Below are 24,933 nucleotides of genomic sequence, written 5' to 3'. Positions count from 1 at the left end.
TGAGAAATGGGCCCCTCCAAACCGGATATTACCTGTAGATAAATAAGAAAACCAGAACCTTTGCTAAGTGAAAGAGTGGGTTTTAATCATAAAGTTGGCAGTGCCTCCACCCAGGACAGGTCTTCTGTGAACAGAGGGGTTATATTCCTAAAAATTAACCAGTAATCTAATCAAAGTAATTGGGAGCAGAGGAACTACTGCGCCCAGCATATACCATTAACAATAAGTATGTAAAAGCAGACTAGTATGTCAATAGTACAAACTTTATATAAAAAATATTTATATATTAGTACATACAATCAATTTACAAACAGACATTAACAGCAAGGGACCAACAAGTGTCCTGGTGGAATTGCGCACATATACTCGGTAGAGCTGCAAGATTCTGGCTGAAATGAGAATCATAATTTTTTTGCTTATAAAAAAGATCATGATTCTCTCACGATTCTCGTGGCGTAACATCATCTTTCACATTATACAAAAAAATAAGGCAAACTTTACTATTTAGTGTTTTTTTAAATTAATTGAACCGTATTTTTTCCCCAAAAATTGCATTTGAAAGACCGCTGTGCAAATACAGTGTGACATAAAATATTACTACAACCACTTACAAAATGTACCTGTTCCAACTTATTTTATTCTCTAGGGTCTCTGCTAAAAAAATATATATATATAATGTTTGGAGGTTCTAAGTAATTTTCTATCAGAAAATACACATTTTAACGTATAAGCAACAAGTGTCAGAAAAAGGTTTAATCTTTAGGTGGTTAAACTTTTATATACACACCAAAGTTCATTCCTTTGATCTAAAAGAGCCAAAAGATCCTTTGTTTATAGTTATCTGCCAGTGCTGAGCAATGTTGATAAACATTTGCTGGCTTTTTTTTTTTTTCTTGACAGCTCTGAGTGAGTAGAGAATGGCTCTGCACTTACATGAATGAATCGTGTAAATGCTGGATTAAGATCGTGAAGGGGGTTGAATTTAGATATTTTAATGATTAATCATGCAGCTCTAATACCTGGGTATACTGTATATGATTCTTAATTAATACCTCCAGATGAATGTTTCAGCAAAATCCAGTTGCAGAGTCCCTGAGAATAATCACAATGCAGCATCTGTCTTGGTGTCAGAAACCTGAAGACAAGATTTACTGTGATGGGGAGAACCTCTGGCCATTGTCCAATCAGTGTGAAACACAGCTTCTCACATGCAGAAACCATGGTGTGGCAATGCAACTCAACGGCAGCCTATCTACTCTGCGCTTGAATCCCTTTCTAGTAGTTTCTAATCTGACATGCAGCTAGACCTCTAACTACCAGAAGTGTCCACCGGGTGCCTAACCTGGCTTTAGCCTATGCTGGTTATCGAATCCTAGGATAACATTTTATTTAGGGTCCTAAATCAGAAGGGACAGGGTTAACTAGAATAATAAGAACTCTATTTAAACTCTATTGCAATAAACATGATCACCGACTAATATACTGGAAGGTGACCGCTACATACAGTAGAACAGACCTAACTATCTGACAGTGTGCATGTGAGATACTAATAATAAGACAGAGATATTCTGCATGTTACAAGGATTCAGATACACACTCAGCAGCTGCAGTTAAACTATTAGAACATTGGAATACTTGCATAGAAGACCCTTCTGGTTTGGGATTAGCAGCATGGACAGGGCATGTGGCATGAACTTCTCTCTCTCCTTCCACTTCCTCCTTCTGGGGTTTCAAAGCTTTCTTTTCATATATTTGTGTTGATGGGAGTCTCTATATACTCAACATTGGGACAAGCATTTTTAGACCTTACTGTTCACTGTTCACTGTTTACTGTGGTGCAAGATTTTGTTTGATGCACTTTCTTCATGCAAATATTTGTTGAAGACTATTGGAGCACTGCTGTCATGCAAGATCATTTTTTTATATATTTTACTTTGAAGACTTATGCAAAAAAGGATATTTATTGTGATTTTGTATTTATTTTTATTTACATATATTGAATAATTTTTTTTTTTTTAAGTTGTATAGGTACTGTATACTGTATATGTATACATGTTTCACTATATATTTTGTTTGTGAAGAATACTACCATTGACTGCTCCATCTACAGTATGTTATGGTAAAATAATTGTGGCTGCACTGCACATTATTTGAGGTTATTATGGAAATGTTAGCGTGACATAAAGAAAACAAACTATGAAGCAGCAAAATGATTCTGAAATATTGATAAATCTCATGGGTTGTTATTCTGCATAATAAAATTATGTTACAAAATGTACCCAACACTAGCTGCAGCACCTACAAAACCTACAGCAACCTGTAACCTACAGAAGCCACATCTGGGGTATGTTTTATAGGTAAGGTCCAGTGCTAGGATGCCATCTAAACTTACAAACCAGATTAAAGTGTTGTGTTTATGTTAGGTAGCCATTCCCCACTAGGTGGTAATCTTGGGGAAACAGAACACAGGGCAGGCTTACAGTGTGTGTAATTTGTGCATTTTACAGCAAAACAAAAATCACAGGGGTGCTTACCCTTTCTTATGCTATCTGAAAAATGTAAAAAAAAAAATGTTGGCTTGAGTTGCACTTACAAAATGTACCTGTTCCAACTTACATACAAATTCAACTTAAGAACAAACCTACATAACCTATCTTGCTTGTAACCCATGGCCTACTTGTAACGTAGGTTCAACCAGTAGCTATGCCAGCATGACATCTTTAGTTCCAAGGAATGAAACAGGAACATAGTTGAAAGTCATATCATGCATCCTTACCAGAGGCATAGCAGCCAAATGTCAATGACATAACAAACAACATAACTGAGTTCAGGAGCCACTGCAAAGGATGTGTGCCTATAGCTGCTGTTACATAAGTGTGCTTATTCCAGACTTCTTTAGTGACTAAATAGTGAAGTTGGCAAATTTTTTGGTCTAGCTGTCAGTGCAGGTACAATCGTGAAGATTTTTTAAAATAAACTTAATAAAAAAGGTAGTAAAAAGAAGAAAATGCAGTAGCCAATTCCAGCTTCATGGCTGTATCTTTTCCAGGACCTTCTAGATCTCAACGATGTATAAAGTAAGACTTTGGTTACAACTATATAATGAAGAAATTAAACCTCATAAACTTCAAACATTTGCCTTGCCGAGCAAGCATATAAATGGTTTTCTTAGAGAACAACTCTCTTGCAAACATTGTGCTTTCCTAGCAATGCCAAGCTGAAAAGGATATAATCAGAGTAACCTACAATGATCTCCTACAGGACACACTCAAGAAGTTGTTTCAGGCTTGTTCCTTTTGGGCCACTTTGCCAGACTTTGTCAGGTTATACTTTCCTATTGCTCCCAAAGTCCTTCCAAATAGGAGCCATTACTTCAATGCACTGCAGTGATGATTTCTCTGTAATGTAGTGCTACCCCTGTAGAAGCCACAGATTAGGATGTTCTTTTACTAAACTTTTTCAAGAACCTCAGCCTCTCTAACACACCAGGGTGAGCATATAAACATACAATGACACAGGAAATCACTGAAATTAATACTTAGTATCCAGTAGTAGTACTATATCAAAGAAAACAGGCACCCAAGCGGGTAGTAAAGGCAGACTTAATATATTGTCACCCATCATGGTTGTTAACTAGGTAAGCATAAAATGAGATCGACACAATTTAGCATACAAAGTGATTAAACGTAAGGACTAGGCATAAGTTGACATTTGGAGTTCAGATCAGCATAAACAGTATCAAGGCCACCTCCAGAGCAGCAGTGAGCAGTAGTAAAGTTCAATCCACCAAGTGCTGAAACTATACTGTCAGAGCACATTTATTTTGATGAAGCTTGTCCTAGACTGACTGGGTATGCACTGCCTAAAAAAACGAGGATGTTGGCAGGGGAACAACCAGGACTTGCAGACAAATTTTTATGGGAGAGGCAGTCCTTTGAGATGTTTTTCTGCCGGTTAATGTTGGGGCCCTTTTAAGAGTGTTGGTACAGGGTAGATGTGGTTCAGATGTGGCTACATTATTAGAGCATCTACAGAATCCAGGGCTAGATGGCTGACTATTATGCCACGTACACACGACCGGACTTTGAGGGACTAGGTCCGCCGGTCTTTCCGACGGACTTTCGGCGGAGTTCCGACGGACTTTCCGAATGAACGGACTTGGCCACACACAATCGCACCAAATCCGACGGATTCGAACGTGATGACGTATGACCGGACTAGAATAAGGAAGTTCATAGCCAGTAGCCAATAGCTGCCCTAGCGTCGGTTTTTGTCCGTTGGACTAGCATACACACGAATGGATTTCTCGGTCCAGCGGAGTTCCAGTGGAAAAATTGAAAACATGTTCTATTTCTAAAGTCCGCCGGATTTTTGGCAAGCAAAGGTCCGATGGAGCCCACACACAAACGAGTCCGTCAGACCTTTGCTGTCAAAAAGTCCAGTCGTGTGTACGCGGCATTAGTCTTTTATTGCATCCAAAAGATTTAAACAATTCAGACTCTGTAAATTAAGGTTAATTAACAAACGGCATATCTGAAGAACTCCATGCAGTATCCCCCCATGTTGCAATGTCTGTAAGATGCTATAGGTTAGCCTCAGAAGTTGGGGCCTTAGCAAGGTCATCATGATGCAGGCCAATAGATGTGGAGTTGGCATTCAGAGCATAGCAGGCAACACCCTTGAAGAACAGTCCTAATCCCAAGTACAAGCATCTCTTTGTATAAGAAACGTAATCTTTCTGCTCTGCATGCCTGTGGGGTCTGAGAGAAAATCAGTCTGTAAGCTTTTTGAAAGTTTTCAAACTAGTGGCTATCCTTTCTGAACCTATTAGGGCTTTGTGCAATACATTCTCAGTGGGTAGTCTCCTGAGTAAGGATTTAATTATGAAAACAGATTGTCAGAAAGGAATAGGTTTTATGTGGCATACATGATTGTAAGAAACAATTGATCATTCATACCTAATTATATTAGAGAGATGGTTGCATTTGGAAAACTACTGAAACATTCATAAAAACAATTTACCTGCAGCAAGAAATACATCTCTGTAAATAGATTTTTTGGGGCAGTATGAATACTCCAGTATTCAGAACCTCCACAATTCTCCCAATTTTCCATCCTATGATGATATGACAAGGATTATATGGAACTAAAAAAAAAGGAAGAGTATATAGTGTTCTCTTTATTTAAACTGAATGTACTTACTTTAGCTACTTACTTAGTTACTTACTGAATGTACTTACTTTAGTTACTGTAGTTTACTTACACTGGTGCATTGCAGCATAAAGCATTTCAATAGAGAAAATCTCTAACAAGATGGCCACCCTCACACTTTTGGATTATGGCGTGACATCACTGGCTCCTCCCAATGGGTTACATCAGATCATGGAACTTCTGCTTCCCCTGAAGTGAGGAGTGGTGGTGCGGCTTATGAAACCCCATTTAAAGGGGAAAGCTCATTCAACCTAATATTTGTTAGGGCTAGGGATACATTTTATGGTGATAGTGAATAGTGAAAAGAATGAATATTTCTGTGAAGAGTTGTTGACACATCTTAAGAACAATTATACTGCAGGAGTATATTTAAAGTGATACAGAAGGACAGTTTGGACTTTCATTTATTTAATAGATATATATTGATTATTTAAAGTAACATGCATGGATATTTTGGACTTTGTTCTCATCTTCCAAAAACTATTATGCTGGGAGAGTTTATTTAAAGTGGTATATACAGACATTTTTATTTCTTCTTAATTTATAGCTGCACATAAAGTAAAACACAGGATCACCTTGAGTTTGTGTCATTGCATGGTACTGTTTACATATTTTCTAATCTTTATACTTGTGGGAACACATGTGTATGGACAGCAATACTGTTTTGCAAAGATGATAGGGGTGAAAACACCATTGGCGGAACAGAAGATATATATGTTTTATTTTAATATTTTTTATTCTTATACTATTAGCCTATTAGTGATTGTGCTTGGGTATTATTGATCTAATATCAGTAAGTAAGAAGTTGTTTGTACCCTTTGTACAAGAGGGAGTGAGGTTTCTGTGCATTTGGTATCCATATTCTACTGCCAAATGCTGTTTTTACACAGTAGGATATACAGTAACTTAGTTTGAATAATAAAGCTTAATAATAATAATAATAATAATAATAATAAAGCTTAAAGCCCATGGCCTTTTAACTATAACACTAGGTGGTCCTGGAGTGAATCTCTGGACAGTACTCTAAGCAAACAACTTCAATAGTGTTTCGATCTCATATCCTAAATCAGGAGCTAAATGATAGTCATGTGAATGAATAATCTTGTCTCTTCATGTGTGTCTTTGGCAGTGGAAGATCATGAAGTATTGGGAAAGCATGCCAAGCCATCATAGACCCTGCCAGAGGATGAACAGATGGCTTTTCTGAGCATTATATAGTATACTACGCGTTTAATTAATAGCCTCTGGATAGATCAATTAATTAAATATCTTTGCCACTAATGTGTTTTAATTTTCACTCTGTCTGCTTAAGAAATATTTAAAAACTTTGAGCACTGGTAATTAGGAAAGAGAGATAGTACTAAGGTGAATGATATGTAATTATTGGATGTATACAACCTTTACACTATGTCTAATTAATTTGGAAAAATGTTCCTTTTTTTAATGTGTTCAAGGGTCACGTCTTAATAAGCAGCCAACGGTTTCAATAAAGCAGTACAAAAAAGTAATTCATTTGTGAAGTGCAAGAACCCAATCTTTTTACAGTTTACTGAAATAAGATGAGTGAAAGCTGTATTGTAATTTGATAATATGTGTTTCTGCTCTTTGGACACTGCTCTTATATTAGATTTTAATCTCCTAACAGCATGAAAATAACCTTTTATGGACAAATAAAAATACTACCACATGTTAAAATGAATCTCTTTAGAAGGAGGTGATTTTAAATAAGTGGGTAATCTTATGCAGTACAGCCAATAATACCAACACCTATACAGGGCATGGCAAGTATGTTTATATGTCTGTATTTACATCACAATAAATAGCACAGCATTCCTTTCCTTTGGACAACACTTTGACAGTAAGCATGTCTTTTATTAAAGGTATTCTCCCATTGAAATTAACCACTTGCTGACTTGCTCTTGCTGACTTAACCTCTCGCCGACTGGCTCGTATGATATATGTTGTCAAAGTGGCACGGGTGCGCAAAACAACGTACACGAACATCGCTGCTTCACCTAATGCTAGCAGGCGTATGCCCACTGCATGCTGCGGGAGCGTGCCCACGGACTCGATGTCCACTGGCGGCCCATGATCGTGGCATGGAGAGGCAGAACGGGCAGATGCCTATGTAAATAAGGCATTTCCCCATCTGCCTAGACCAACATGACAGGGATCTACTGGTCCCAGTGATCGGGAGCAGTGATCTCTGTCATGTTCTAGTGAGCCCATCCCCCCTACAGTTAGAACATGCTGATGGAACACAGTTAACCCCTCAATCGCCCCCTAGGGTATGACCCCTTCCTTGCCAGTGACATTTACACAGTAATCAGTGCATTTTTATAGCACTGATCACTGTATAAATGCCAATGGTGCCAAAATATTGTCAAATGCATCTGATCTGTCCTCCACAATGTCGCAGTCATGATAAAAATCTCAGATCGCCTCCATTACTAATAAAAAAATTATTAATAAAAATGTCATAAATCTATCCCGCACTTTGTAGACACAATAACTTTTGCGCAAACAAATCAATATATGCTTATTGCAATTTTTGTTTTACCAAAAATATATAGAAGAATACATATTGGCTTGAATTGCGGAAGAATTTTTTTTTATATATATTTTTTGGGGATATTTATTTTAGCAAATATTGGAAAATATTGGCTTTTTTTCAAAGTTGGTGCTATTTATTTGTTTATAGCGCACAAAATAAAAACCACAGAGGTGATCAAATACCACCAAAAGAAAGCTCTATTTATGGGGGAAAAAAGGACGTCAATTTACAAAGTCGCAGAACCGCACAATTGTCAGTTAAAGCGATGCAGTGCCATATCACAAACAAGGGCTTTGTCAGGAAGGGACCTTTTTTAACCACTTATTCGGTTATTGTTAAAACACCTGTCAGGTTATTATTGTTGTCTGTTTAACATTATCACTGAAAGTGAAAGTAAAAGTAAATAATACATTTTGGTTGTCCCCACAACAGGAATAAAGGGGTTTCCTCTCACTTCCAGTTTTGGCTATGGGACAGGAAGTAAAGGAAAATCTCCACAAAGGAACTCAGATGGCAAAAAAAATTCACAGGGGTTATAACTCTCCATTAATATATCCAAAATGAAAAAAAAAGTTTTGCCTTTAGTTCCAATTTAAAATGAATACAATAAGCTCAGCCTAGCTTCTCAGAATTCATCTAGATATCCACTGTAGTTTTTGTCTGGCTATCTGAAAACACCTGTATGTAATATAGGACAGCTATTTCCAAATAAACCCACTGCAGACATTTTGCGGCTTCTTCCATACAGTAAGCACAGTAAGCGGCCACCAATCATATGTAGACCTATCTTGGTTGGTTGTTTAAAAGGGAAGCAATAAGTGAAGTATATCCCTAGTACATTAAGGCAATTGTAGATTACTAGGGATTGAACTTTCTGAGTTTATCACAGTTACTGGGTTTTCTGGATTTCCATAAATCCTCACTTATTGCTTTCACTTTGTGCCTGGAATGGCCCTTAAACTCAATTACATAAAAATGCGTACATCCCACCCATCCCAATATCTGGGGACTGTCCCAATCTTGACTTCCTGCTGATCTAACTACACCCCAAAGCCGGTTGTTGGAACTCAAATTCACAGCACTCAGCCTATACTCTAAGCAGATTCTATGGGGCGGAATGATCTCCTACTCAGATTCTGTTTAGTTCCAGGAGCAGAAGGATGAGGGAGAGACCAGCAGCGCAGGTCAAACTGATGCTTACACCCACACTGGACATTATTGTTCCTCTCTAAACTCTGCTGGATGCTTTGTTCTCCTAACCCCTGCTAGGTATCATTGTTCTCCCTACCTCCTGAGCTGAGCAACATTGTTGCTACCCGCTCCCTGATGAGCACTACTGTTCTCCCCCACCCCCTGCTTAGCGATATCTCTCTAGATCTCTCCCCTGTCTGCCACTAGCCACTATTGCTCTTCCTCTCCCCCTGCTAGGCATTAATGTTTCCCTTCATCATGCAGTGGGCAATAATATACTATATGCTAAGCCCTGGCCACCAATCTCGGGGCATTTTTCCTCCCACTGACACTGGGACATTTCTTTCTTCCCAGGGACCACTGATTCCAGGTTATTTCTCCACACTGACTACAGGCCTCTTTTTTTCCCCACAACTGACACTGGGGCAATTTTGTCTTCCCACTGAACAGCAATCTACTGCTGTACTTGTATACTATGTTGTACATAGCGTTCTCCTGACTGCTACATTTTGTGCTGTGTGCTAGAACTGATGATCTGACCTCATATTCTGTGTAGTATAATAAATAGTCCTAGCTACAGTGTTTTGTTTTTTTTCACTCTCAACTTTGTTGCTCATTGCAGTGTAGTTTTCACCTTTTTAATGAAATTTCCTTTTCAGGCAGGCCTAGACAAAGTGTTAACTTCAGTTTTATTTTTTTTAAGAATCCTTTAGGTCTATGTAAGTGAGATTTTCACTCATAGCACAGTGTATACAATATGTAGGTTAAGACTCTGTGGGGTTATTTATTAAAACTGGAGAATGCAAAATCTGGTGCAACTCTGCAAAGAAACCAATCAGTTTCCAGGTTTTATTAACAAAGCTTAATTGAACAAGCTGAAGTTAGAGGCTGATTGGTTACCATGCACAGCTGCACCAGATTCTGAATGCACCAATTTTAGTAAATCACCCCCTATATAACTATGATCCTTTAAACCACACTAGCTATTCAACATAAATTAGCAACTTCTATTTTCATAGTAATGCACTCTGTGCTCTACATGTTTTCTCAGTGCCAAGATGACCATCTTTCTCATGTGCCAAATTTGAAAAGTATGAAAAATGTTGAAATTAGGATTAGAGTCTTTTGTTTATACTATCGTACTTATTACACTGAATTATTTTGTATATCACATAAAAATTCAAGTTATAAAAAATGTTAATAGAAGATTCTGTTTTTAGTACTATTTATCTTAAGAAATGTATGCGGTTTGCATCCATGCTATAGTTATGATCTCTGGACAAAGAAATGTTTTTTTTTTGTTATTTATCAGATATGACAAGCATGTCATGCTGTACATACTTTAGCAAGCTTCCCTTCCATGTCAAGAACAATTCAGGCACTTTATGTTGCATTGTATTTCATTAACATTCAGCAAATGGTAACGTGTTCAATAAAGTGAAACACATATTTCACAGCTCAGGAGTTATACAAGACGCTACCATCACCAAAACTCAGAAGTATCAACGTGACCTTCATTCTCATTTTCCGGGCTGGCACCCTGGTGAGGAAGAAAGTCTTGATCTCTCCTCGACTCTTCAAAGATCCAGGTACCAGTTTTGTTCTACCACATATTCATTTTGGTACTGTTTTTTGTGATACACATTCAATCTTTTTCCCATTGTGCATCACTGCCTCTTCAATATATTTAAAAAAAATATATCTCTGCACGAGTATGATGTACAAAGGTATGCTTGTTGTTTCAGTGTTAGCCATACTTATGGTAAATTATGGAGCGATAGATTAACATGCACCTCCCAGAAATGTCCCTTGTAAACTGCAGGTCTGTTTCTATGAAAAGGGGCTTGTACAATCCAATATAAATTAGGGCCTGAAAATCTGTAAATGACATAGAACCTGAAATAAATTGAACTGATTCCCTGCCTTTAATGACTTTTCAGAAAATGGTGATATGTGTTGCACTAATTGCTTTATAATGATTGCTATATTATCTAATTATTGCACATTTATAACATTTTCCTGTTGAACATACATCAAAGCTCACCTGGCTATTGTAAACATTCTAGAAAAACATGAACAAGTATTTATTTGTTTATCATTTATTTGTTTACCATGATTGAGTAGGTTCCCCGGCAGACAATATATGCAATAATGGCACATAATATAGCAAATCATGTATCCAAAACATTTACATGGTAAAAACATGAATAGAATATACAATATACAATAGTATTGTCCCCAATAATAAAAATCATTATAATATAACAGTTATAATCCATGGCATTGCCTGAATCCAAAGACCATGTAAGCATTGCATCTAGGTTAGGCCCGACGCGTTTCATGGGATCTATCTAATTATCAGGGGCAAATGCATGATACATCTATAAAAAGAGGTAAATATATTAACATCAACCATTCATGGACAAGAAATGAATATACATACAGGGAGGATAAGGTGGTCATCCCTGTAAAACTCACATATCTGCTTAGTGTGAAACAAACACACCGCTGGGTGCCAGGGACGAAAGGAATGCCTGTTCCGGAAACTGTGGTAGTAGGGTCCAATAAGAAAACACGGGGAACATGAGTATGGATGTAACCCAGAGTATCTGGAACAATGTAACAAAGGGGCTCCATTCTGTTGAACAATAAAAAAACATAAATACACCAAAAGGTGCTAAAGATGTAAAAATGTAAACTAATCAAAGAAATGAGCCCAACTAAAATGAGTGTAAACTGAAAAAACAGCATAAGTACCCCGAAAATGTAATAAAATCCTGGATGTTGTAAACATTCTAGATTGCCCATGTGCAAGAAGATTAAAAAAGCCAGTACATCAAAAAAGATGAAGATTTCTATATTGTTCAGTTTATCGTGAATTGTTGGAACCTTGCAGCCTTACATAAAGGAGATCTATGGTCATAGCATACACTTAAGTTTTTTTAACATCAGCATTGTAATAACAACACAAATTATAGCTATTTTGACAATCTAATATAAGCTTAAGGCAGATTGCCTGCAAGTGCATTAGTTAGTTATTGGCTGGCCCAGACTGGGAGGGGGGGGGGGGGGGTTAAGTGTATGTGCTCATTTCCCAGGCTTTTTGGATCTAGCCTACTCACCAGTAATATAACAATGGAGAGGGCTGGGTTTGTGGTTAGTTTTTTCTTAGTCTTGCCCACTCTGAGCCATAAATGCGTGAGGGAGGTCTGCTGCCCCATTGCAGCCAATCTGAGGCACCTGGATTCTGGAGAACATCCAAGCATGGGAAACGCTAAGATAGACTACTTCCTTGCAGAGGTATACTTGGGCAGGTGTTCAGTTGTAGTTACAGTCAGGATATGGACTCTGTTCATATTGGACTGTCTAAAGAACTATAAAGTAAAGTTGCATCAACTGTTCTGAGCCTGGTCTGACCATATTCAAAGGGGTGCATGCTGGTTTTGATGTATCAAAAGAATCAGGGTCTGTTAAGCACATGTGGGGTATGAAGCTCAGCTTCTACAGAATATAAAGGAGTATAGGAGGTAATGAAGCAGTGTAGTTGCTATGGGTAACCAAGCACTAGTCCAAAACACAAGCAACCAGTCATTAAGCGTGATACCTGGTATATGGGACAGGTCCTCCAGTATCAATGGGGTCGATGTTCTGGCTCCCTTCCTAGTAGCAGTCGGAACCAAACCCCAATTACAGAGATCTATTACCTGGTCACGAGGTACAGGAAAGAAGGAGTTAACAAGTGCACACATGAAGTCTAGGCTATGTGCTTGTCAGGACCCCATTCTGTTACTGGGAGTGAGGTAACAGAGGTACACTGGACTGGTGGAGAGGACACAGTCTCAGCACATGCCTCTAATACAACATACATGAAGTTACAGTGTATAGTGACACGGGACATTGCCTTTCAGATGAATTCTGCATTTTTACTGCACACAGTTTGAAGGCTCATCTCTAAATCTGGGAACTGTTTTAATGTTAGACTTTGCACATGACCACAGTCTCTGCCTGCCCTTTTGGGTTCCCAGCATGCTTTCTGGTTTCTCCTCTCCTGTTTACTTTCAACTTCTAAGGACTACATATCCCATGGTACTTTACTGTCTGCAAGCAGTGATTCCTGTACTGACTCCCGAAACTCCTCTCAGTACCTCTGTAGATCAGAAGGCAGGCTTTGTGAATTCTGTGACACAGGAGTGATTATCAACAGGACATAGTGAATAAGTGTCACAGAATTTAAGGAATAAATGTGTACAGATGTTTCACAAAGCAAGTTTACTTCAAGAGTGTTCATGAAAATTAAATGTGGAAATTAATATATATGATTTTTTATTTTTACCATAGGTACACTTAAAACTGACAATACACATTACAAGCTGACTGCACAATCATCTGAAGATTAAAAAAGCACCCCCCAAAAAAAAAAATATATATATTGTTTAGGTGGGCCCCCATGTTACATGATTATGTTAAATCTAAACGATGTTGCACAATCAGATTTTCACATGAATGGCCAATTTAAAATGAAATCAAAGTTTAAAGTATGATGTGGTTTAGTCAAAGGAACTAGTCAGATAAGCCTGAGCTATTTGTCTTTTGGTTGCTATGTGTCTGAGCAAGGACCTTTCTCTGAGACTTTTAACAAGCTAGTGGTTTGGAATAGATTGCAGTAACTTTAAATGGAAATAAAAGGGATGATTTATGGTACTCTATAGGTATTATTTTTGCAGTTTTTTTTTTTTTTTACTGTAAGATTTCTTATATTTCAGGTTCTGTAAAAGCTATTTTTGTAGGAATTATTTTAGTTTAGTCACATTTGTGATCACAGATCACATTTTTCTTTGTTAAAAAAATCAGAAATGTACCAAATTAAAGGCAACCTTGAAAAGGGGAAGTTCAGAAGCTGCCTGGTCTTGTAGTGAACATTCTACTGCCCTTACAGTCACTCTTATTGTCTTGCAAGCCTTCTACTTCAATATTTAATCACTGATTCTGGAAGTGGGCAAAGATCAGAAGATCCAGGTCTGGAACTCCAAAAGTATTAAAGCCAGAGACAACCACACTAATGGCATTTTTAGAAAGAGTAAAAATGTGTAATCTAGCATTAACAAACTGCTTCTTTCATAAAAGAGAAAAAAAAGTTGAAACCCAAAGGGAAATGTTTAGTTCATTATTAAAGCATTATCAAAGCATGAAACTGTTCTCTTGTAGTTTTAACAATTGATTGATTTAGCCTTTTGAATATGAAATATGGATTATATTGTGTGCTATGGTTACATTTTCTTTTCACTTGCCAAGGCCAATACACCTTAAACCTCATGCATAATCTATTTTACAACATCCTAAATGCTCCTTACATGTTACATGTTTTTTTGATCTTGGCGCAGAGTTTCCTTTAAACTTCATACCAGACCTGAAGGGCCTGGTATGGATTTTGGAGGGACCCCCACGCATTTTTTTTACAATTTTTGGTTTGGACTTGGGGGGGACCCATGCCGTTTCTTTTCAAGGAGGGGGGCACTCTCTCGTCCCCTCTATTTTCCTGTGGCTTGCCAGGTTGCATGCTCGGATAAGGGTCTAGTAATCTAGTATGGATTTTGGGGGACCCCTTTGCCATTTTTTTATTTTGGCGCAGGGTTTCCCTTAATTTCCATACCAGACCTAAAAGGCCTGGAATGGATTTTGGGGGACCCCCATGGAATTAAAAAAAAATGTTTGGTTTAGACTGGGGGGGGGGGGGGCATGCCGTTTCTTTCAATGCGTTTTATCTATATTGGCGTATTGGCAAGACCTGACAATTCATTACAGCCGGGGATCAGTTTTAAATTACTTTTTTTCCTTTAGAAATGTAATTTTGCTGTGGTACTGTTCTAAACAAGTGAAAACTGTGCCACTTTACAGGCATACTATAGACACCCTCAGGCACAATAGCTAAAGGAATATTTAATTTTTATTGTTTCACTTTAAGCATTATTAAAATCACTTCTCCGGAAAAAACGGCCATATTTAAAACTTTTTTTGCATTGATACATGTCCCCTAGAGCAGGACCCAGGTCCCCAAACACTTTTTATGACAATAACTTGCATATAAGCCTTTAAAATGAGCACTTTTGATTATGCATGTTAGTGTCCCATAGACTTTAACAGTGTTCCTCCAGCTTTAGAATTTTCCCTGAGCACCACATATTGTTTGGTGTTCGCCGAATGTCTGAACAACAAAAGTTCGGCCCAAACTTATGCTCGGGCTGAACCATTTGCCCATCCCTATTGCTCACCTATAAGGCTCTTCATGGCTGGGCCCCCCATTACCTGTCTGAAATTTTAGCAACTCTATCCCCCCTCGTAACCTCTGTTACCTCAAATTCTGGTTTTCTGTGTGCCCCCTTACTCACCTACACTCAATGAGAGACACTTTCCTGCTATGCTCCAAAACTCTGGAATTCACTTCCACAGAACATCAGAGAGTTATCTTCTCTAAACTCATTCATATTAAATCTAAAAACTTTTTTTCTTTAGATAAGCTGATACACAATTTGTTCCTTTTTTCCTTTGTTTTTTGCTGGGGGTTTTTTTCGTGTTTCCTTTGTAAAGCACTTTGAGAAACAACCTTTAAAGATGCCATATAAAATAAAAGATTATTATTACTATTATTATTGACTCCCATTCAATTTACAGCAAGGAGTGTGCAGCCAAAATTATTCCAGGTGTCTGATTTATGAGATCAGCTAATTGGCATACCGGCAGCCCTTACAGCTTCATAAACCCCAACATTGTTGTTAATATGTTCTAGTCACAGAATAGTGAATACCTTTAGAAATCATTGAAAATATTTTTTTGTACAAGATTTCTTCCTCAAACAACTGTTATAAATAAAACTAATTAAATATTACTATAAAATCAAGAAAAAATATGAAATAAAATGATTCAATTTATTGATTTACTGTATGCTACAATAAATTATGTATAATTTATGTTCATGGCTGAAGAGGTATGTCAACTTTGATATGAATTCCCTTAAGGCTCAGCACATGATAGTCCGGTTTCTTTAATTAAATTATATGGTACATTAACATTAATCAATGTAGCAAACTGAGGGTTGTTAAATACAGCAAAAGCTGGTCACATTTGCTTTATTTGAGTAAAGTATGCAAATAAATAAATTAAACATGAATGGCTTTATTAAAGCAAACCCTTTTATTAGTGTAAATTGCCAGACATAGGCACCAAAAAGCCCCCAATCAAAAACTGCTCAAGTACAAAAACCTATTCACTGTGGATAGATGGATAGATAGATAGATAGATAGATAGATAGATAGATAGATAGATAGATAGATAGATAGATAGATAGATACTGTTGAAGATATCACTTCCAATCACTTCCAATTGGAATGGTATAAAGCAGAGTAAAGAATGCAAATAAATAAATTGAACATAAATGGCTTTATTAAAGCAAACCATTTTATTAGTGTAAATTGCCAGACACAGGCACCAAAAAGCCCCCAATCAAAAACTGCTCAAGTACAAAAACTTATATACTGTATCACTTCTAATCACTTCCAATTGGAATGGTATAAAGTAGAACCAGTTTGCACATCTGTGCCAGTCTCACAGGGAGTAAAGTAGGTGCTCACAAACAATTTTTTACTTTCTGCTATAGTACATATCCAAAATATATATATATATATATATATATATATATATATATATATATATATATATATATATATATATATATAAAGTATTCATCAGTTTAGACTAATATGTATTCTACTACATATTTTGGTAAAAAAAAAAATCGCAAAAAGTGGATATTGATTGGTTTGCGCAAAAGTTATCACATCAATAAACTATGGGAAAGATTTATGGACTTTTATTTTTTATTTTTTGGTTTTTACTGGTAATGGCGGTGATCTGCAATTTTTAGCAGGACTGTTTGACTTTACTTGGTGAATATTTGTTCCAGGTCAATGACTCACTAGGATGGCTAAAAACAGCCTATTACCTTTAAAATGAAGCCAGCAAAGATGGTTCTTAAATTTGTGTAACACATTCCCTTTCATTTTAATTTAAAGGATTTCTTTAGAGTTTTAAAAATATAAAACATGCAGGCTATAAACATCATCTTGTTTTACCCCACAATTACATACTTTAAATGGTTTGACCTTTTGTACAAGAAATCACTTGGATATGCTAAAAACATAGCTGTTCCATTTGATCCATTTTTGCTGCGTTTAAACTGCACTGTCAAACAAAGGTCAGCGTACAGTCTACTAATAAAATGATATACTGATCTATTGAATGAAACCACCAATAAGCCTTTTAGTGGAGAAAATCAATAGATGCTCTGTAATGCGGTGCAACACAAAACAAATACAGCATAAAATCAACATTGTTTCTATGGAAAATGCATTAAAATGCACTACAAATGTATGGCTTGCTATGCAGTGCCAAAATGTATTCGATAAAGCATAGCAAGTTAAATGCATCACAGTGTTCTTCTGTCTAAATAGTATATTCGTTGCTTCCTGGGGCTATGCTGTTCAGATACTATCAGCTGAGGCATGCGGCCAGGGCTCAGTTTCTTAGACCTATTGTGCTGCGGGCAGACCCAGTTGAGGACACCCTGGCGCAAGAATCCCTTAAAAAGACTCTTACCACACTGTACCAGGTCCTGTTGCGCTCTGACTCTCCTAGGATGAACACCCTCTGGGACAAGTGGCATGCAGACATCCCCAGTTTGGACAGGCAAGCTTGGGAGGAGTGTTTTGAAGATGGGTCCCGGTTGCTGATCTCCTCTAGAGACCGGCTGATCCATACGAAATTTTTGCACCGAGTGTACTTTACGCCGCAGAGGCTGCACAGAATCTATCCCCATAGGTCCCCGGAGTGCCCCAGGTGTCACTACCCTAACGATACTTTCCTACATATGTTCTGGGAATGCCCCCGTATTGTAAGGTTCTGGCGGGCCGTTTTTGAATGTATTAACAATCGGCTGCAGTTGGAAGTGCCTATGACACCCGAATTTGCCCTTCTAGGGATTCAGGATGACGAACAGCGATCACGGTACGGCAAGCTGTTGCTTTCACTCCTGGCGTTTTTTACGCCAGGAGGGAAATTCTTCGGCACTGGATATTGTCTTCGCCCCCCACGGAGGAGTCGTGGGATGCAGTGGTTAATGCTGTCCTCCCCCTATATAAACTTACCTACCTGGTTAGAGGGTGCCCGCAAAAGTTTGACCGAGTATGGTTACCTTGGGTGGAACAGTTCTGAAAACTTGATGTATTGAAGATAGGGACGCTGCCCCCCCTGCCCTTCTCTCCTCCTCCCTCCCTTCCCTTCCCTTCCTCCCCCTCCCCTCCCTTCCCTTCCCTCCCTTCCCTTCCTCCCCCCTCTTCTCTTATTTTCCCCTGTCATTATTGTGGCAATTATGTTCCCGGCTACGGGCCCCTTCTTGGTACTCTCTGCTTCATTGGTCCTCTAGCTATGTTGTATTAGTCTTTGGTGACTTCTGTAATGTGCAAGCCTGTTGTGATGTCTGTATATATATATTGTTCTGTGATGTCTTCTCAATAAAGCCAACCGTGTTGTTAAAAAAAAAAATAGTATATTCGTTACTTTTATTTGGCCACTCTATCTTAATGCGTGCATGGGTTCCCCAGTACCTTATAACAAACAGTAGGACATTCATTTAGAAGATTCAGCAAACTGAAGTCAGTTTCTATTGTAGAGTCGTCAAGCTTTATAGATGTGAACATTTATTAAAGGAAATCATGAAGCTGTCTTTGCTGTTAGTTCTAGTGCAGTCATCCTGATCTTTCTTTACTTAGCAGGTCACTGACCTTTATCAAGTTTTCAGCTTGCGATACCATGAAACTAGCAGGTGACAATTTAGGTCACATTAGATGCTTTAGATACTTTAGTCTCCATATTGCTTGAATACTAACATACTGTGGCTAGCAGGTTAAATTGTGGGCTAGTTAGGAAGTCTATTGGATCAAAAAATAATATGTGCTGTATTTTTTTTTTTTCTCTACTCAATCATGTCAGATTTCAACAAGGGGGGAAACTATCTACTAACATCTACACTATATTGTAGGTAAAATGATTCATTACTATAATAAAAAATAAATAAAAATGGACTGTTTTTAAAGTGTAAAATGTAAACTGTTAAAATGTCAGGTTTCTGTGATGTAAAAACATGACACAAAGATAAACCATTTCAGATTTTTTTTCCCCACCTTTAACGTGACCTATAAACTGTTTAACTCAATTGAAAAATAAACTGAATTCTTTTTTTTTTTTTTTTTTTTGGGGGGGGGGGGGTTGAAAATAAAATAAAAATAAAATAATGTGGTTGCATAAGTGTGCACACCCTCTTAAAAGTAGGGATGTAGCTGTGTTTAGAACTAAGCAAACATATTCAAACTCATGTTAAATAAGAGCCAGCACACACCTGCTATCATTTAAAGTGCCTGATTAACCCCAAATAAGGTTCAGCTGTTCTAGTAGGTCTTTCCTGACATTATCTTAGGCACAGCCTACAGCAAAAGATATGGTCCGCAGAGAGCTTCCAAAGCATCAGAGGGATCTCATTGTTAAAAGGTAACAGTCAGGAGAAGGGTACAAAGAATTTACAAGACATTAGATATACCATGGAACAAAGGGAAGATAGTCATTATCAAGTGGAGAAAATGCTGGGTGGTACTGCTGGGCATCACTGATGAGGAGAAATCTGGCAGGCATATGTAGTGGGCAATGACTGGCACCATTTCTGGGCACTGATTGGCATATTTTCAGACTCTGTATGCCATCCCTGGTGGTCATGGGGGCATACCTGGTCATCCATGTGTGCTGGCCATCCCTGGTGGGCCTAGCGGCATCCGTGGTGGTCCAGTGTGGGCATCCTTGGGGGGGCTGTGCTGGTAAACAATCAGCTTAGACACCCCTGTCAGGAGAGCCACCGATCGGCTCTTCTCTACTCGCGTTTGTCAGCCAATAATTGTCTCTTCCTGTTTACACTGTCATCAACCGTGATTGGACATGGCTGATCACGTGATAAATAGCCTCCGTCAGAGGCTCTTTACCGAGATTGGTGTTGCGATGTGTGCACCGGCAGTTATCCTGAAAGACGTCATATGACGTCCAGTCAGGATAACTGAACCACCACCCTGCCATCATTTTGCTATAGGCCAGGCGGGAAGTGGTTAAGGGTGTGCACACATATGCAACCATATTTTTTTTTCTTCCCTACACCTAAAATATTTCAGTTTGTTGTGAGATGTACAGTTAATAGGTCACAATAAAGATGGAAAAAGTTCTGAAATTATTTATCTTTGTCTCATCTTTTTGCATCACAGAAACCTGACATTTTACCAGGAGATCTATATACCGTATATAGCTTTTTTTTGGGTTTACATACACTGTAATATGTAACTCAAATATTTGGGTTTTGTGGTTACCTTTTGCAATGTAATCATATCTTCCTGATGACTCAACTTTTTTTTATAACAAGCGAATGAATTTGGATGAAAACTGTTCAAATGTAGTAGTAATTCATTTGATATATTACACTATAGGTAACACCTAATTTCCGCAAAATATCACAAAATAAACATCTGCCACACAGAAAAGGAGTGAGACTTAACAATGTGAGAAGTGGAACTTAAATATTAGAGGAGACAGCGAATGGCTGTATGTGGGCCTGGCTTTATGTATTTTTTCTGTATCACAGAGCATATACTGTAACATCCTTACTATTCTCTTTTGCAAGATATTCTTTGTTCCAAATTACAGATTCACTTAAAGTAAAACTATAGGCAAAGCTTTTTTTTTTTTTCATTTTGGATAGAGTAAGTGAAGTTCATAACCCCTGTCGGTTTATTTTTTGCTATTTGTTTCCCATTGGGGAGAATTCCCTTCACTTCCTGTCCCATAGCCAAACCAGGGAATGAGAGGCAATCCCTGCAAATTAAGGAAATCGTTAGGGGACCCCCAGGCCACCATAACTACTATAGCCATTGGAAGATTTTTCCTCCATTACTTTTCTTGGGACAATCCAAACATTTGGATTTTCTTTTACTTTCAATGATAATGGTAAACTGGACAAATAGAGAGCATGGATCTCCCTAACAGGGGCACAGACAGCAATAAAAACTGAAAGTGGTTGCAATCCATCTCCACTATCCAAAAATAAAAAAGTTTTGCCTTCAAGTGTACTTTAAATCTGAATATACTTTGTATTTAGTTCTGTGAATAGTGATTGCAGAATGCTAGCAGAAACCATAAGAGCAGAAAAAGTGAACACAGTGGAAAAGCAAAAAGCAAAAGCCCAACAACTATGGTACAGATGTGTCTAATGCTTAGATTATTAGGCAAATCTTTAGGGTGTGTAACTGAAGAATAAAAAAAAAAAAAAAAAAAAGAAAAGGAATTTAGTTCAACCACCTCCACACTAGACAAGACAAAAATCTCTCACAACCCACCGTACATCTCAATAAGGCAACACGTTTAATATTATGCGAAAGTTATAGAAAACACACATATGACAAAACACATACTTTGCTAAAAGAATGTGACCACCTCTATGGTTGTATTGTAAAACCGTGCTAAAATGTTGTATGCATTATATATAAAGTCCTCTATCTAAGGACTATGCTACTTAGAGGAAGAGATATTGATGGAATAATAGACCCTGGTAGTGGGCAAAATTGTCCTGTGAAGTAAAGAATTGAACATGCTCCACAGAAAACATGGATGTTGCACCAAAATCCCAACTCCAAATGAACATGGATCGATGGCAATAATGAAAGCAATCAAAAACTGGATTAAATGTATTAGGAAGCTGGTAATAGTGGTCTAGAGGAGGTTCAAATGTCAGTAACAAGATGTGAAAGTAAAATATCTTTCATATATTCATATATTCAATAATGGAATCACTCCGTATCCTAGACTCCCTCCCTCGCACTAAAAGATTCACAGCCTATAAAGCACTGGGCTACCAATGAGAATCCTGTGGGGTCCTTGTGGGGTGCATAGTCCGGACTAGGTGAGTTGTTACACAGTCAATATTCCTTTGAGATTAAATATGAACAGGTACAATACTTAGTCATTACAGGTTATGCCATGTTTCAAATTCTCAGGGTGATACCTGTGTTCTGATCACAAAAAAGGGCCTGACCGGTTTCACGGGACTCTCCTGGTTGCTTCAGAGGCTAAATCAAAAAGCGGTCTGCTGCCATGTGCCAGCCCTTGGCTTTAAATGGCTACTGATACAAGTCTTTCTGCACATTGCATCATGTTCCACATTGGACAGCACCATCTAGCTGTGTACATCCAGACACTGATGCTGGAGATTGGATCACAAAACCAAACAATGCCTTTGGATGTCCACAAGATGGAGACAAATCCTAAAGGCAGATCTGAACAAACCAACAGTGCTAAGATAAGACACAGTGCTACAGAACCATTAAGTAGCTTAACCCCCCTGACGGTATTCCCGAGTCTGGCTCGGGGTGGAATTTTTATTCCAAAAGCGGTAACCCCGAGCCAGACTCGGGACCGCATCGCTGGATCCAGGAGGACATTTACTTACCTTCTCCCTTGGATCCAGCGATGTCCCCGCACTGTACGAGCGAGCCGTGTCTCGCTCGATTCATTACATCGCCGTTCTCCATGCCCTGCGAGCGTTGTGACGCATGGGGATGGAGATCGGCACCAAATTCAAAAAGTGAAACACACACTATACATACAGTATAATGTAATCTTACAGATTACATTGCTGTATGTAATTCTTTCACATCCCCTTTGTCCCTAGCGGTCTTCCCAGTGTCCTGCATGCAGTTTTATATTATAAAAACTGTTCTTTATGCCTGGAAACTGGAGATTGTCCATAGCAACCAAAACTGTCCCTTTACATCAAAAATTATTTTAGACCAGCTAGAAAACAGCGATAATAAATTAGAATCACTCGCAGAATTGAGGGATAGCGATTTGTGGGGAGATCCGTCATCAAATACTGAAAAGTAATGACAGTGACAATTCTGCAACTGAGCAAATTTCAGTGTTTTTGTTTTGATTACATTATTGAATAATTTTTATTATTGTTATATTATTATTTGGTATAATTATTTATAATTATTTATTATATTATAATTCATGATTTCATTTTTCAAACTTTATCATACCCGGGATGTCTGCTAGACTCTGGTTTGGACAGATTTAAGTGAGTTATTGCTAAGAATTACAGGACTACAATATAAAACACCAAATTTTCATGCAAAATAATGGTACCGCTTTCACTACCTAAAATCCAAAATAATCATACCGCCAGGGAGGTTAATGTCAATTTATTTGTAAAAATGAGAAAAAACAAGTTTTATTACAAAAGTTACAAAATACCCTAATGTGTACAGTGGGCTGTGAGAAAAAAAGTGAGAAAAGAAAAAAGGGGAGAGGAGGATTGACTCTCCAAGGATCATAGCTATTGATGAAATGGAACAAAACTCTGACTGTCATTCAATCCCATTTTCTTTTTTTTTTCACAGCCCACTGTTTAATAAACAGGCACATTAGGTTAGAGTATTTTGTAACTTTTGTAATTTTTTTTCTCTTTTTTACAAATAAATTGACATTAAGCTGCTTAACAGTTCTGGTTTCCATGCAGAGCTGCACCGGATTTTGCACTCTCCAGTTTTAGTAAACTGATAACTTACAAAATTCCTGCTAAATTACTACTAAAGCATCATTCACATGTGGCATACTAAAGCGTATGCCCATGGAGGGCCATGTTTATCCACACAGCGATGCACAGGTGTTCCATGCATCCCTGTACAGGCAGTCCCATTTATGTCAATTTGGATGCAAAGCTGCATAGCTGCTGTTCCCAATCAGGCATCCATGTGTATGTGTGGGCACATGATCCCGAACGCAGACAATGTGAGCTCAGGGACTGGAACCCGGACCTACATGGATGTAAAATTGGGAGCAACGGTCCTGTTCATGCAGGTGCTAAACCCCAAATTACATCAATGGGACTGCCTGCACAGAGATGCATGGAACACCTGTGCATCCCTGTAAAGGTACGCTGTGTATGCCCTGTGTGAACGAGGCCTTAGGCCCCTTTCAAACAAGCACATCGATTGAGTCTGCCTGTCAATTTTTCAGGTGGGCCCAATTGGACCACACATTGTTCTCTAGGGAGAGGCTGATGTAAATGGACATGTGTCCGTTTACACCCGCCTGCATCCGATCCGCTAAAATCTGACATATGGGGATCCCGTTCCCCACCCATCTAGCAGATCAGATGGAATGGTATTGGATGAAAATGGCCAGGCGGTCCATTTCCATCTGATCCCCCCATAGAGAACAGCTGCTGTGCCCCTGTCGGCTCCACATCAGCGGAGTGGACATGGATCTGTCATCCACCTGCTCAGCGGGGATCAGCAAACAGATCCCCCCGCTGAGCAGGCAGATCTTCTTGACAGAGTCCGCTCCATGTAAAAGGGGTCTTACCAGGATGGGCCTGTTCATTAGGGGAGCAGGGGAGCCATCCTCCTGCAAGTTGCCTGACTCATACGTTTGAATTATTTTTTTCAAGCCACATGATTAGAGAATGAGTGCTAATTTGTTTGAAAAAGGTTGGGCTTGGGGCACCAAGCACTGTGCCCTGAACCCACCCACTTGTGACAATAACAAATTAATATTTGCTATTGTCTTCCAGCTTCTCCTCCTGCCAATCTGTGCAGGAGGCGGATCGGGTTGGCCAGGAGGAGAAGCTGAGGAGGCCATGGAGGGGTGAGTGGTGGGTGGGTGTCACCGTGGAGAGGCTGAGTGTGGGTGGACCTGGCTGGGTGTTTTTTACTTTCTACATTTTTTCTACAGGTGTGTGTGTGTATGTGTGTGTGTGTGTATGTATATATATATATATTTTTTTTTTGGGGGGGGTCTTTGATGAGATATTAGACCTCCATATCTCTTTTTTTGAG

General features: G+C 38.5%; 1 protein-coding gene across 2 annotated transcripts in view; it reads left to right on the top strand.

The window, feature by feature from the left end:
• FRMPD4 (FERM and PDZ domain containing 4) overlaps positions 1 to 24,933 on the top strand; it is a 491,089-nt gene that overhangs the window by 73,899 nt on the left and 392,257 nt on the right. For both annotated transcript variants that reach the window (XM_077482546.1, XM_077482548.1), the window contains exon 2: positions 10,414 to 10,545. In XM_077482546.1, coding sequence (XP_077338672.1) covers positions 10,414 to 10,545 — 132 coding nt within the window. The remainder of the gene's footprint in view (positions 1 to 10,413; positions 10,546 to 24,933) is intronic.

Source organism: Lithobates pipiens, unplaced genomic scaffold (genome assembly GCF_037356315.1).
Source record: "Lithobates pipiens isolate NorthernLeopardFrog02 unplaced genomic scaffold, aLitPip1_a1.2 Scaffold_16, whole genome shotgun sequence".
Taxonomy (NCBI): Eukaryota; Metazoa; Chordata; class Amphibia; order Anura; family Ranidae; genus Lithobates; species Lithobates pipiens.
The sequence above is the reverse complement of the archived record's forward strand: the minus strand, read 5'-3'. Positions and strand labels throughout refer to the sequence as shown.